The 15,719-nt window shown below is 38.9% G+C and overlaps 1 protein-coding gene and 1 long non-coding RNA gene across 3 annotated transcripts in view; one reads left to right on the forward strand and one right to left on the reverse strand.

The window, feature by feature from the left end:
- IFT81 (intraflagellar transport 81) overlaps positions 1-9,347 on the forward strand; it is a 53,585-nt gene extending 44,238 nt beyond the window's left edge. Inside the window, exons 14-18 of one of the 2 annotated variants that reach the window (XM_067539618.1) lie at positions 1,299-1,385; positions 3,658-3,729; positions 3,827-3,912; positions 6,853-6,898; positions 7,757-9,347. In XM_067539618.1, the coding sequence (XP_067395719.1) occupies positions 1,299-1,385; positions 3,658-3,729; positions 3,827-3,912; positions 6,853-6,898; positions 7,757-7,939 (474 nt within the window). In that variant the 3' untranslated portion in view covers positions 7,940-9,347. Of the gene's footprint in view, positions 1-1,298; positions 1,386-3,657; positions 3,730-3,808; positions 3,913-6,852; positions 6,899-7,756 lie in introns of those variants that run through there. The other variant, XR_010918222.1, reaches the window with a different exon arrangement.
- LOC137147485 (uncharacterized) overlaps positions 1-13,535 on the reverse strand; it is a 43,873-nt gene extending 30,338 nt beyond the window's left edge. Inside the window, exons 1-2 of the long non-coding RNA XR_010918223.1 lie at positions 13,483-13,535; positions 11,387-11,463 (exon numbers count right to left, since the gene is read on the reverse strand). This is a non-coding gene — a long non-coding RNA (uncharacterized lncRNA). The remainder of the gene's footprint in view (positions 1-11,386; positions 11,464-13,482) is intronic.
- Between the last annotated feature and the right edge of the window lie 2,184 nt (positions 13,536-15,719).

Here is a 15,719-nt window from a genome sequence, read left to right on the forward strand (position 1 = left end):
ACAATTTGGTTTCAGTGGAGTTACAGCAGCATAAAACTGGTGTCATGAGTGGCGAACCACGTCAGTAGATAAGTCTGTATGTAAACTGACATTCAGTAGTTTGTGTCCAAAACTAACTGCAGGTGCAAATTTAGAGGCTGAATTGAGGCTCTTATGAAAATGTAAGGCAATATGCATGTTACTTAAGTTTTATTCTTAGTTGTTGGAATCCAAAGAGCTAGATCCTCTGGTGGCACGAGTCTATACTATCTTGTGGATTTAAACAATTTAAAGCAAAACTTTAAAGCAAAACTGTGAATATACATAATTTACAAACCTCTGTTACCTAATACAAGACCATAGTCAACTTTCCTCAATGTTGGAAGGAGTAGAATAGGTAAACTGTGATGAAACCAGATTGAGAAAAGCAATTTGCAGCATGAAGTGCCTAATGAGGTATGGAACTCTTAAATATCAACAACATAGCCATACGAGGCGGAGGCTTTTTCCCTCACCATAGTAATTTCTATGAGGATGACAACATCAGGACAAAACAAAACATAATTCAAAAGTTATGGCTGAATACACCAATACCATCTCAAGTACCAATCCTTGCAGATGGCATATTTAGCCATTTACTTTAGAAAGCTACAGGGCTGTGAAAAAAATGTCATCCAGATCCTCAGCTGGTATAAACTGTCTCACTCCCATTAAAGTAAATGGAGCTCTGCCCATTTTTTTACCAGTTGAGGATTTGGACCACATTCTTTTCATAGTTCGTTTTAAAACATGTGTCTGCAAATGCAGGATAACTAAATGGGATTTTTAAGTACAACAAGTAACAATATGTGCTCTTCATAGGGGGAAGTACTATAACTTATATTGTTTGCTAAAAAGTTTTAATGCAACATAAATTTTTCTTTCTTTCTGCAAAGGCCAACTTATTTTTGCTTTAGTGTAAATAAATGTTGACAAATTTGTTTTTACATTTTTTACAAGTTTAAACTATCTTGTAAGCTTAATGTTTAAAGAGCAAATAAAACCTTTGACACTTTGTGAACAAGTTAGAAATTGAATCCACCATGTTAAAGACTTTGGATATAAATCTAAAAAGGAAACTTGTCTGTTATGTTGTAGTTTAGATTACTGATCCTCCAATATGCCAGGCTAGTAGTGATATCTTTGTAATTATACTCATATGTCTGCTTGGTTTATGTAAGTAGCTTTGAGTGTGCCAATAACTGAGGTTAAAGTGTGAGATTGACAAGAACATACATTGCTAGACTGAAGTTTTCATTTACATGACCTTTTGCCACCAGGAGTTAACCCAAGAATGTGATGAAAAAAAAGTCCAGTATGACAGCTGTGCAGCAGGGTTAGAAAGTAATCGCTCCACACTTGAACAGGTAAGATTGTTATTGCTATATATTTATAAGTTCTGTGAAGCATATAATTCATTAGGGGATCAATTCCCCCTGCCCTGCCTCTGGAGAGGAAAGATGGCACAAGGAGTGGGACGCATTGGCTTGGGACCTGGGAGACCCAGGTTCAATTTCCTGCATTGCCACTGAAATGTCATCGAAAGATGCCCATATGACTGTGTCTGTCATGGGACACACGCAGATGCATACACACCCTGCCCTCTGGACAAGGAAGGTTCCAGTGTACACGAGTTGGGCATAACTTGGTATCCCCAAATATGCATTTCCAGCTCCACACATTCTGAGCTGCCTACGGCTATCTGGAGTTGTACACATCTCCTATTTGAGCAGCAACAAATGCATTCAGTCAGTCTTCCAGGTCCATCCAGTGGAATCTTGTCCTGACCAGCAAGATTCTTTCGGCAGAAAATGCATCTGCCAGAATCCCTTGCTCACTCACCTGCTAGGATAGAATTTGGCCATTTGAATGTTAATGAGTTATTACCAAGAGAAATCTTCAAATGTGTTTATGTAACTAGAATGCCTTTTTCATTAAAATAGCAAAACAAAACTAATGGTTAATAGATAAATGTAATGAAACGTTAAGTGGTGCTATCCATAGGCATACAGAGTAATTGTTTTCCCTGAGAATTTTAAAAATGCTTCATTAAATGTGTCTATTTGCATATTGGATAGATTACAGGCATCACTTTTTATAAATATACAAACATATACTTATATGTCTAAGAGCTTGTCTACATTTAAAATACTACAGCTGCACTGCTGTTGTGCTTCAGGCCTTGTCTACACTCACAGTTATGCCGGCAAAATGTTGTTGCTCAGGATGTGAAAAAAACCACACCCTGAGCGATATACGTTTTTCCAGCATAATCATGAGTGTAGCCACGTTTATGTCAGCGGGTGAGAGCTCTCCTGCCAACGTAATAAAACCACCTAAATGAGCAGTGGCCACTATGTCGGTGGAGAGCGTCTCCTGCCAACATAGCGCTGTCCACACTCATGCTTATGCTGGCAAAACTTATCGCTCGGGGGGAGTGTTTTTTTTCACATCCCAGAGCGACAAAGTTTTACCAGCATAAGCGCTAGTGTAGACATCGCCTCCATGTAGATACTACCTATGTAGATGAGAGGGATTCTCCCAGTGGCATAGATAATCCACGTCCCTAAAATCAGTTTAGAAACTGATGTAGTTAAATCTGAGCAATCCCCGCTAATGTGTATGCAGATATACCAGTATAAACATCCTTGTATTGGTCTAGCTCAGTGGTTCTCAATTTGTTTACTATTGTAGGCCACATATGCAGCTCTGTATGTGTTATGTGGGCCATATCCACACAATATATATACTACTTATATGGCCTTGAGGCTGTCATATGGGCCACAACTGTGTGCTGATTGGGCAGCAAGAATCCCACGGGTTGAGAACCACTGGTCGAGAACCACGGGTCTAGCTTATTTCTGTGGACCAACCCTAACAGTTTTGTTTAGACTTGAATTTTAAGTCATATTATAACATTTTAATGGATTGTCCATTAACGTGTGTTAGCTAACATGATTGTACCGACTGCTGTAGACATTTCACAAATGTGTTCCAGGACACAAACACTTATGACTAAGAACTAGGATTTCAGTTCTGGAACACATTTATGAAATGTCTATGTTAGACGTTATGATCATGTTAGTTAAACATGTGTTAACTGGTAATCAAGTAACGTGTTAGAACATGACTGAAAATTCAAGTCTTGATAAAATACTATGGTGTCAAAGGAAATCTTTTTGTTATCCTTTCATTACCATTTTAAAAGGAGCTTTAATACTGGAAAGCCCTAATTATTTGAACATTTAAGGAACTGAACAGTACATGATGATGTTCATTATCTTTATCTGCTGCTGAAGAGCTTTTGGTTGAGAAACCTTTTAAATATTTTTTTAATGCTTGGTGATTTCTTATGAAGGCTCTCTCATGACTGATGAGTGTTGAATGTCTCAAATTTAAATGGATGTAATCTTTATAGAATTCAAAGTTTGAGCCCAAATCACCAAACAAGTGAAGGGAATTCAGTTACTAATCCACATGAATGGAAGGGCCATTGACTGCAGTCAAAATTCTGCACAAAAATGGAGGGCAGGATGTTGCCTAAAACACTCCTTGTTGTACTTCATACAATTACACAGTCAATCTGCTGTGGACTTTCAAGAATACTGCCCAATAAAATATATTGTTTTCATACTGCAGGAAGTAAAGGGGCTTCGTGAGGAGTGTCTTCAGGAAGAAAGCTGCTATCATTATACCCACTGCATGAAAAGGGTAAGTCCAAAAGAGAGAAGTCTAAATTTGTTTAGGTGAGAATATTTAAGTAGGAAAGATGGTACATGTCTAAAATCAGCTGTGTATTTCTTTTTAGAATCTAGAAGTACAACTTCAACGTGCTAAAGATGAGATGAAGACATATGTCTCCCCAGATCCACAAGACAGAAGAAAAGCAATTAGGTAAATGTTCTTGTCCGTCTCTTGTGTGTTAATTCAGAGGATTTTTATAAACTGAGACTGAAGTTATACATTTTTTCATTTGCATTTGAACTAGAAGAAGGAATTCACTATCTAAGTTTAAAAATACTATATTAAAAAAAGAAGTATCCTACATCAAAAATATATTGCTGTATACCCAGTTCTCTCAAAGATACCAAACCCTTCCTCTTTGTGTTTGAGACTGTAAGCCAGGCAGTAGCTTTCAACTAATGCTGCAGCTAATCCTGAGGAGGAAGTATGGCTGAGTCAGACAGAGAGTCAGCCAAATTTCCTCCAGGGGGTCCTGAAAGTGCACATTGAAGCAGAAGATCATCACTCTTTCAAGGGAGTATAGCATACATTGTCCTCAGATCCTGACCAGCTTTTGCCAGTCTGATACAATATTTAGCACCAGCATTGGTGCTTGAAAGGAGGAGTGCCCGTGCTCCATAGGAGAATTGTGCCGTGCTCCTTGCACCCTCCTGCCAGCATCCATCTCAGCAGTCACAAGTGGGTGCTACTGGAATATAAATATTTAATCAGCTATGTGGAGGGAAGAAGTCAAAGGTTTTGCAGCAGGGACGTTATTAGGACGCTAGAACTGAAACTGGGAGTTGGTGCAGGAGAAAAGCGAGAGGGTTGAGTTGAGGGGAAGAGAATGTAGTGAGTGTAACTTACAAACACAAACCAACCTCCAAATGCCTATCATAACCCTAATCTTTTTATTTGTTGTATCCCTTTCCACCACTTAGCTGCTCTTATTTTTTGCAAGACTCTTTAGAGCAGAAACTGCATCTTCCACTATGTATGGAAAGTGCAGGGCACATGGCGAATGTTACTGCAGTCTGTCTAATAATGATTTCATGGCATCAAATAATTGTGATTGGACCAATATTGGAGCAAGTAGTGGAAATGCGGGAATTAGAACATGATGAGGGCAGTTATGGGAGTCTGGGCATTGGGAGTGAGACTGGAGTGGAGCATTGCCACTTCCCCTGCTGTCACTGCACCTTTGCTGAACATGAGAAAAGAAGCTAGGTAAAGTGACAATCTCTCTGACATTATAAACCTTTCATTTTGACCTTTTGTGAGTTCAGGCAACATTCACATTTAGAAGTATACTGAAGACTTCCATATGCTGATATTTACAAAATGCAAAATAGGGAGAGAAAATGAATTTCTAGATCTCCTTTCACAGTATGTATATTTTCACTAGGCATGGGAATGTAAACAGAGCTAAAATGAACCATAAATAGAACAGCACTTTCCTAATATCTTATTGAACAAAAGAGTCTTAATTCTGATCCTCTCTATTGCATATAAACTCTCTGTTCCGTACAGTCAGTACTAAGGAATGCAAAAAGTTCATTTTGTTATCTAAAAATAAAGGTTGAATTTCTTTCTAATTAAGTTGCGTTCTTTCCAGTCATCATTATAAATAGTAAAGAAAAAGGCTACTATGAAGAAAAGAGTTATTTTTTTTATCATTGGTTTGCAATAAACAGCTCTATTTAAAATAAACAAAAAACACATCCTGGGGCTAGGTCTTTAGTTGTGCCTGAGTAATGTTCAGTGCGCCTAATAGGAAGGGGGAGATTTTAGGTGGCTTTCTACTCCTTTGATCTGGTGGGGCCAGTTTGGCTCCCAGCACAACTTAGAGCAGCCTCACAACTGTTCTAACTTGCACTGGCTAGAATGGTGACCTGAGTTGCGAGAACACAACATGCTCCATCCACACCCTCTCCTGCTTCTAACATTTCTACTCTGCTGAGAGAGCAGGGGCCACGATCAGGTGGTATGGAGCCCAAAGAATGTGCTGTAGCTCAAAGATGGATTAATCAATGGGGCTGGAGAATGTATAGGAAAATCTGCATAACAGCAGATCCTTCAGTTCTGTTGTCTCCATCCTTGCTTAATAATGGCCTACGAGCACAACCTGGTGTGGTTTATTGCTGTACTTTATCCTCTTCGAAACTAGGATTTCCCCATGCTGAGCAATTTTGAAAGTTCTTTAGATCTTTCGAGCCACTCTGTGTTCCACAATCAAACCCTTTGATGCTAAGTGTACTTGTTACATACACATCAGTCTTGGTTTTAAAAAGGAGCATGTTGTTTAATATCTTCACCTAAATTTGAAAAATATGTAAATGGCATAACAGCATATCAAAATTTGTTGTTGTGATTTGCATATCATGCTGTCATGTTTCACTTACATCAAAAGAATAGCTTCATCCACCAGTGATAACAGGTCAAGATTTTTAATATTGGATGTCAAGAGTTATGCTCTTACATCTATTTTTAGGCACTTAAATCAGAAGCCTGATTTTCAGAAGTACTGAGCACCCAGCAGTTCCTATTGAAATCTCTGGGAGCTGCAGGGGGCTCAGCATTTTTGAAAATCAGGCCATCATTGTTAGGTTTGTCAAATATGAACTGCTCACTTTACACTCCTGTGTCCTCCCTTTTGCTCCAGTGACACTACTCCCATGAGCGAAGCAGTCTGGATTTGGACATTGTATGACATTTGTATAGAAGTATGGCACTGAGCAGTCTCAGAACACTGGCATTTATAATGCAATATTAAAAAGGATCTGGGAGGGGCTGTGCACCCAGCCTGCACACGGGGAACTCCAGAAATCACATCTGCTCTGAAAGCTTAAGTGTCCTGTTCCCTTGATGAATAGCATTTTATGCCAACTGCACAATTATGGGGGTCAAAAGAGTCCTGAGGGCTGATAATAAAGATGTTTCTTCATACTCTTTTGACTTTCTTATTTAGGGCCCTCAGGATTTTGATGCTATGCCCACAGTGGCTATCCTTGTAAACTTTCTGCCACCTTCCATTTTTTCCCCACTTGTAGAGTTAATCCGCCTTACAACTTAGAACTGATTAAAATATAACTCATTATGTATCTTCTTTAGAGAACAATATACACGAATGATCCTTGAACAAGAAAACCTTGGGAAGGTAAGAATGGGTTTGGTTTTTTCATTTGAAAATGTTGCAATTCATACTTTTATTTGGTTCAGTGTTCAAAACTGCAGTCATCTTTTTAAAAAGCATATTGCAGACCACAAAGAAAACTCCATTACTGTTGGCATCAGTAACTAAACCCCTGAAAAAAGATAACACTTGCCCTTCAGGGTTTGATTTCCTACAGAGTATAGCATGAGTTGCTTGTAAAAGATAGTCAAACAGCTTAACACAACAGCACATTCCCTGTAAACCATCTGGATAAGAAAATGAAACATGGATATAACAAACCATGCCAGCTCAAATTTGAAGTTGTATATAAAGCAACCTCTTGAAGTCAATAAATTTTAAAGCTGTCAGTCTTATCTTTATAAAAGCCTAATGATATCTTCAATGCAGTCGTGTTAACAGAAGCTGCTGTCCACATTTATTCTCATGTGAAGTTCATTTCAGAGTATATAACTTCATGATCAGAATCCATTACAGGCTGCAACTTGATATGCAAAGTCTTAGTCTGGAAGTGAACTGATTTTAAATAACATTTTGCAAAACAAATGGGACTCCCCATAGAGAAACTGGGAACACAGCAAGCTGAAGTTGCACTATATATATTTAAAAAAAAAGGGGGGGGAGGCTTATTTTTAAGGAGCTGCAATAAAACTAACACCATACAAGGCACACACAACAAAGACTCACAGTGTTCATTTACAAAGATGTTTTCTAACTTACTTGAACATTAATAATGTTTTAAGGAGAGGGGAAATGTTCTTTATTCACATTAGGCTATCTATGTAAACTAATGTTTGTAATGTTGAACCTATCAAAAAATCTGAATACCTTTATTTATATCAGAAGCTACGAGAGAAGCAAAAAGCTGTACGGGAAAGTCATGGGCCAAATATGAAGCAAGCTAAAATGTGGCGAGATTTTGAGCAACTGATGGAGTGTAAGAGAGAGTGTTTTCTAAAGCAACAAAATCAAACTTCTGTTGGTCAAGTCATTCAGGAAGGAGGCGAGGATAGGTTGGTATTATGAATTGGTTTAAAATTCCTGCTTCTTACATAATCACTTCCTCAGATCATCCCACTGAATATTGCTTTGTTTTCTCATTTTCTACATACATTACTTTTAAAATTATTTATTTTCAATAAGTAATATAAGGGTGAAATTAACTCCTATGCAGACAGCCCTCTACATTATTTAAGTGCCAGGTTAACAGCTTAAGTTATATGGAGGGTCTTGTGTGAACGTTCTGCACTGATGTGAATTTCACAGTAAAGCCTAGGTATCTTCCCAAAGAAATCGAAGGAAAAGGAATAATTTCTCAAGGCTCTAGAAAGCTGGTGCAGCTGCTCTGCATTTGCTACTGTAGCCCTAACGTTACATTTTATAGGGGGAAGGATAGGAAGTTCTACATAGCTGTGGACATTCTGGTCCACCCATTTCCTAGCTTGGCCCTCTCCTGCCTCAATTCACGACCTATGTGCGGGTAAGCATAGAGCCATTGCAGAACTGAGCTCCATGTCATGCTAAAGGTGCACACACCCTGCACGCTCCACCGCCAGTCCCTCTATCTCCTTGGGCAATTGAACAAGAACAATTGTGCTGCCAGAGCACCCTTCATTGGCACAGAGTCAGAAGCAGAATGTGAGAACAATTACTTCCGAGCTTTTTCCATTTTTTTAAAAAACATTTTTTCCTCTTAAATATGAGTTGTCTTCTAACTTTGCCCTGTGGTTGTATGTTACCCTCATGAACACTTAAACTGGGGCCTACTAAGAAATATAGACCTAGGGTTTCCCCTGCATGGAGGCAGTTTTGTACTGCTTTATTTATGCAAAGTGATTCTAAAGCAGTGATAACTGCCCACATGAAGATCATGCCAGGATAGGGGCATCCTCCAGTGGTGTAGATCTGGCCCCGTTCTTCCTACATAAATTAGGGTGTGGAAATGGGTTTGTGAGCAAGGCTTTCCTGCACCGTGACTAGTTATCAGACTAGCCCCTGGAGGTCATTAGAAGCTTCAGACTGTTCTAAGATGCATCAGGGGGATCTACCTGGTGCACAGCTGGCCCAGGATCAGAGGAGCACAAAGATGGCTTGAAACTCTCCTTCACCCCTCCTGATTTGTGCTGTGCACTCTTTGGACACAGACAAGAGTCAGAGCCATAGAGTTAAGTCATGAAGACCAAAATTCTTACTGCTTTTCTTAGATTCTTTTGGCCTGTAGGGAAGCCATTTGAAAATGTCTATCCTGTTTGAAATAAAATTGACTAATTTTTAATAGTGCCTTCACTATTACTTTGAGCACAACAAGTATTTTAGCCTTCTCTGATATTTAACTATACATGCACTTGCTACTTTGTGTGAAACCCCTTTTCTAGTCTGTATTTGCATTAAATATATTCAACATAACTGGAAGAAAAATAAAATCTGAGGTCTATAGTGTGTCTTTGTAATTTTGTAAAAGTTTCTTTAGTTGATAGAAGTGATTGAACCTTTGTTATTAAAGGCAAGCAGCTTGCTGGGCCTTAGAGGAAAAAGCTGAGTTTGAAAAGCTGAGATTCACTTCACAGCGTTATTTCCAAATTCTCCCTTTGGCAACAAAAAGTGTTTGCAGCTATGCTGAGAGAACAATGCCTTTAAATTCCACACAACCCTAAGATTTGCCTGGAGACAGCCCCATGGATCCCCACTAGATCCCCCATGTGGGGCCCTGACCCTTGGCTCCTTCCCCTTCAGGATAGCTCAAGGGACTCTTTCTCCACAGCTGCACATTAACCTTCTTGCCAAGGGTAAGTAGAAACTGCAAAGGGTGAAGCAGCATTAACTCCTATGCAGATTTTTACTGGGTTTGGAGGGAAGCCTGCTGAGTAGGAGAGAGACCTTAGGTAGATTTACAGGCAGCAGGGAGAGCATGTTACAGGACTGGAACTGCATCAAACTATGTGCTGGGGCAAGCTCAACAAAACTGCAGCGGACTGTGTGGTGTGGGGAAATCCAAGTTCCAGGAATAACTTTAGGTTCTTCTCATGCTAGCCCAATATTTATTAATGATTATTACTTTTTTATTTGCAGTGCTCTAGTGCCAAATGGAGCTGAAGAAATTTATGGGAGTTACATACGTGCCCTTTTGAGGAAGGGTTATAGGCATCTTGCTGAATGCTTGTCATTAACAATAGAATTGCATAGCCATCTAGACAGGAGATATATTAGGGGGAGCCTGGGATGATCTCCAGAAAAGGGGCATTTGGATTCCTTAGAAGTCGTGCAGTGGTGAAGGAGAACACACGCTCCAAAGCCACAGAAAAGGGGGGAGAGTGGGGAGAGAGCGTGGGAGGGAGCATGCACATCAAATCAAAACTTAACAAAACCCCAAATCCTAAGATCCTGCTGATTATTCACTAAACCATTTAAACATCTCTTTATTATATGGCATTGCCAGTTGCTCAGGAGTTATGCTTTTGAAATCTATAGGAGTAATGTACAGTCCAACTGGATGTAATTTTTTTTTCCGTTCAGTGTTACCCTGAAAGCAGAGTTTCTCTCTCTTTTTAAAAACAAGTTGCTGGTAGTTGATTTAAAATTATATGATAGTTGCACTGATTTGATTAGTGCTGTCTCATTCTTACAGCATCAAAATGATTTACTGAGGTGAAGCAGAAAATCCTAATTACTCTAAGAAAAGAAAATTGGAAAAACTAAAAAGCTGTTACATGGTTATTTTTAGCTTTTATATAAGTGGACATTTAACAATGCAGCTTTAATAGATTCTGTTCAGTGGCTTTTCCAACCAGTTAGTGATTTGATGGGAGCATTCAAAAATCTTTGACTGATTCTGACAGTTAATTTCTTCTGCTGGTAACTTACAAAGAAGGAGCTTATTATCTTTTGCTCTATTAGTAATAATAGTCTAGCTGGCTACCTAATGAGATTACAAATATAACTTGGAAAATCACCTGCTTTTACTCGTGCAGATCCAAATAAAGCAGAAAAAATTTAATTAGTGAAATTCTATGCTCCTGTACTTTTAAAATTCTCTTCCTATTAAGACAACGTTCTTCCTAACAGTTGCTAGGACCAACTGCATACATTGTTTCAGGAAACTAGTACCTATCTTTACCCAGAATTAGATCACGAAATAATCCAACTTTAAGGTCCGTTTATAGTGTTCCATAGCATTGCATGGTTTTGTCATGAATATTTAACACTGATTCAAAGGATGTCCTTTTCAAGAGTTACAGGCCACTCCCAAATGAGTAAGCACTATGAATAGGGAAATCAGAAATGGGTATGAGCAAACTTATTTGGCTTGTTACATAACCAATCAGTTAATACATTTATCATCTGGATTTCACAGGCTCATTTGTTTAGTCAATATTAGCAGTTACCATTTTGCTTCTATTTGAGCATTAATAGAGGAGAACTATTAGAATAGCTCAAATTTGCAAACACTTTATAAATAAACATAATTTTACTCACGTGATTAGTACCATTGAGCAAGTCACATATGTAAAGCTGTTCATATGCTTAAATGTTCCTCGGCCTGAGCTGTACAGCTAGACATGAAGGAAAATCTAGTTCAATTAAGACCTTAACATTTTGTTCTAAAATAACTTAACTCAAAACATTTGTGACACAGCTTATCCTAAGAAATATATAAACATATTAAGGATGTCTCTCTTAAGAAAGTCCTGCAAACATCTGTAGCTTAAGGTACAGTATGGTGGAAACATTTACTTAGTGACAGCTCAGTGACTTAAAAAAATCCTCATTGTGAGAATGTCCTGATTAATTGAAATGGATAGTAGCATTCCCTCTATGTAATATAAAATCTGTTCTCAGGATGACCAGATGGCCCAGGCAGTGGTTCCCAATGTTTTTGAGTGAAAGCCCCACTGATTAACACTAGGTAAAACGGGCCTTCCCACCCCCACCAACCATAAACACTTATAACCACTATAAACACATATAATAATACTAAATCACATCATAATAATAATTAATGACTGAGTAAGAAGCTAAGCCTATCCTGGCGCAGCTGCCACCACATGCCCCGTGTGGCTCCGCCTCTTCCCATCCCGCATGGGCTGAGGGTAATAGAGAGAGGCTCTGGTGGGTTGGCCAGGGCTGCTCTTCTCTGGCCAGGCGCCTGGCCAGTGCAGGGCTGGGGAGCGGCTGCTCCTCTGCTCTAGCCAGAGCAGAGTTCAGAGCTGCTGCGCCGCTCTAGCTGGCATGGAGCTTGGGGCGGGGCTGTTCCTCCGCTCCAGCCGGCACAGAGCTCGAGGCCGCTACACCCAGCAGGGAGCTCGGGGTGTGTGCGCGCGTGTGTGTGTGTGTAAATGACCTCAAAATTACTGAAGCTTCACGGACCCCCCTATAATCTTTGCCGCCCCCCACAGGATGGAAACTGTTGACCCAGGGAATTAGAAATGGGCTGCGGAGCCTTTCACCGCTAGATCACTGTTTCATATCCAGCCCAAATCAGCAGTGGCTGAAAATCACTACTACCTGGTGACTGTCCTCAGACCAGTTAACTATGAATATTGAGTTGGCGGTATCAGTCCAGTTCCTAAATCACCATCCCAACTGGCAATGCTGTCAGGCAGGCACAGGATTGACAGGGCCATGGAGACTAATCTACCCTGTCACCCTAGGTGTCCCCAGCAGAAGAGGGCTGGGGCACATTGGCATGGCAGAGAGTGGGAAGGTTGCCCTCATGTATTGTTCTGTGGATAAAGACAACTACAGCCTTGATGCCTTTGAATCTGGCACCTCTCATTAGCACTGTATTCGCTCAGATTTAAATGAAAAAACAAAATGTCTTCACTCTGTGTGTCCTACCTTATCATTTACAGCAGCAGGTTTCCTGCTGAAGGAACCCTGTTAACTCTTCAGCTGCCTTTTTGGTTCAGCTCTGAAGGGCAGTAGGATGCAATAATTTTCTTGGACATGTCAATGTTCCAATAGGAAAGTACTGCATGGATAAGCTTTGGAGGTGTCTATTTCTCAAGGTGTCAGCTGCATGAAGCAGCACCCAAATAATTAAGTAGTCTCAAATTTGACCTATTTTAAAGTTGTTTTAATATGCAGAGGAAGGGGTCTCTAGATCCTGAATATGTGACCAATACAAACCCAGTTCTGCTCATATGCTCCCTATGTTGGTTCTGCAGTAGCGGTCTCCAAACTCCAGAGCTAACCTATCTTTAACTAACGGTGGCAGGGGACGTTTTTCACAAATAGTTGTTCTGTGCTGCTTTCAGTGATTTTGGTATACAGACAAGGAAGTACTGCAAGCAACTGAGGCCATGATAATTTAATGCCCCCTTAGAAGCACAGCGTTGTAGGGGAGGCAGAGCGAACATTTTCCACATAGCTGAGATAAAATCAGCAGGGAATTGTGGGTCAAATCCTGCAGTCCTCCTCCTGACAAAATTCTTGTTGACTTCAATGGGAATTTTGCCACAGTAAGGTCTGTTGGACTGAGGCCTGTGTTCTTTTTCCTGGCAAAATAGCAGTGGTTAAAGGGACAGTGTCAAATTTAAAAGAATACATTTAAAAAAAATTAATATTCGTACCTGAAATAATCTTGACTCTGCTCAAGCCAAACTCCCGCTGAAGTGGACACCTTAATTTAAAGGCCTGAAATTTATTAAAGTTTTTCGCAACATGAATGATAAAAATAAGCCAGTTGGTATCATTTTAGTTTGTAGCTGATAAGTATTCAATTTCACCGTCAGGTTCTTATGCAGTAACACAATGCTGCTATGTTTTTGACTGTTTATCTTTTTAAAAAAATAGAACTATTGCTTTTTTATTTTATTTCATTTCATTGAAATATTTATTTTCATGTATGGTTAAAAAAAAAAAAAAAAGTATTTTCACCATTTTTTCCACTTTTTCCATTGCTCTGAGGTTAGATAAAAGCATCATTTTCACAAAATGTGGGGAAAACTTGACCCAAACATGTCCCTTTAACAAAATCCTATTTCCAGAGCAATGCAAATAACATGGTACTATATAGCCATGAAGAAAATGAAACAAAACTCTTCAGGTTAGCTGCAGCTCTGCTGAAAACATAGAATCAGTATCTGCCAAATGCATTAAGGCCCTGATCCTGCAACTCAAGCCGCACAAGCAGAGCTTGTGTCCGTGAAGAGCCCTATTCAAGTGAATAAATACTGAATAAAATCACATTTTTAAGCTTTCGATTGCAACTATCAGAGTTTTTAAAAAGCACCCATTAATACAGTAAGAACTTCAGTGTCTCTTTCTGGAATAGAATAAAGCCAAATCCTGTGCGCTTCAGCCAAACTAATCCTAGGGAAGAATTTGGTCCAAGGGAGTATGAAAAACAGGATTTGACAATTTTTAAAGATAAATTTTTCTGTCTCACTGCTCCAATGCCTTTGAATGGAGAGGAAACGGTCCTCATTATTTAACAAATAATGAGCCACAAACACATGCATCTTATGCAAATAATAAAGATGTCTGAGGGAATCATGCAGAAATTGGCCAAGTAATTTTATGTTTTTAAATTATGCAAATGATGCATGAAGATGGATAAACAATTAGAGGATATTGGGTTAATTGAGATTTTATACAATCTAAAAGCATTAGTTTTTCCATTTAATTATTTTAAAAAGTCTGTTTACTGATTGAAAGTCTGAGGCTATAAAATTGTAAGTGAAAAATTCAGACGCTTATATGATTTACTCTAATGGGGCATTAGCTGGACAGTAAAACAATATTTAGACAGGGCTGTTGCAAATGGAAATGTCAAGTCCACAAATGAAGAGTTACCAGAGTGAGGAAGGATTGATTGACCCAAGATTTGAGAAATTAAAAATTGCACAAGAATTATGCATATTGGATATTGCTGATCAACTGACATTTAAGCTGTATGTTTCCCCAAACCCTGAACTCTTTCTTCTATCACTTTCAATGCAATCAATGTTTTACAATTTATTTGTAAATGATTATATTAAGCTTGCCTTAGTCTGCCATATTTTTATAGTATACAAATGTATTTTTTAAACCTTAAAGATTAAAATGGTGTCATATGAATTGCTTCCTACTAAATATAACATGGCCAAGTTACAACTATGGTATATACCCAGTGGTCGAGAAAGATTTTACATTAAACCTAACACCTTTCATCCTGGAGGATTTCTCTGCTTTATCACTACAGGAAATGGGATGATTAGATTGTTTTGGTACCTCTAGGAGCCAGCCTGAAAATCTTTAGAGACCCATTTCCCGTCTTGAGGACATTAATGAAAATGAGGTATTCATTAACTCAGACAATGACAAATGACCACCTCCAGATTAAAACTCACCAAGACGACAGCTTCCACAACGTGTAATTAGAGCAACTTGAACTCCTCTCATGTGACCATAAACCAGAGTGTGGCCCCCTAAATAATGTCTTGTTAACAGTTGTGTTCCTATTCCTTTAAGGGTTGGTTTGTTTGGTTTACATTGAATGCACTCTTTCCATGTGGGATACATCACTTTATACTCTTGTTATACAAGGCTAAAGACTCCTTGTTTTCCTCGAGGTTGATTTAATTGAATGAGCTGGAAGATTAATAATAAAATATTAACTGTATATATAATAAGCTTTCATACATTCTAAAAATCACCACAAAAAAGTTTTCCCAACATCACTAACACAACTTGGTAACCCTTCCCAGCTTTTGGCTGAAAAAAGGTCTACTTACACACAAAGTAAAGTATTTAAAAATATTTACTGTTCACATAACACCAACTTCAATGTTTTTAAGTGTGTGTGTGTGGGGGGAGGGGGGAGAAC

The sequence above is a fragment of the Emydura macquarii genome, unplaced genomic scaffold, assembly GCF_026122565.2.
Source record: "Emydura macquarii macquarii isolate MOO-44397 ecotype Brisbane River unplaced genomic scaffold, CSIRO-AGI_Emac_v2 contig_554, whole genome shotgun sequence".
NCBI lineage: Eukaryota > Metazoa > Chordata > Testudines > Chelidae > Emydura > Emydura macquarii.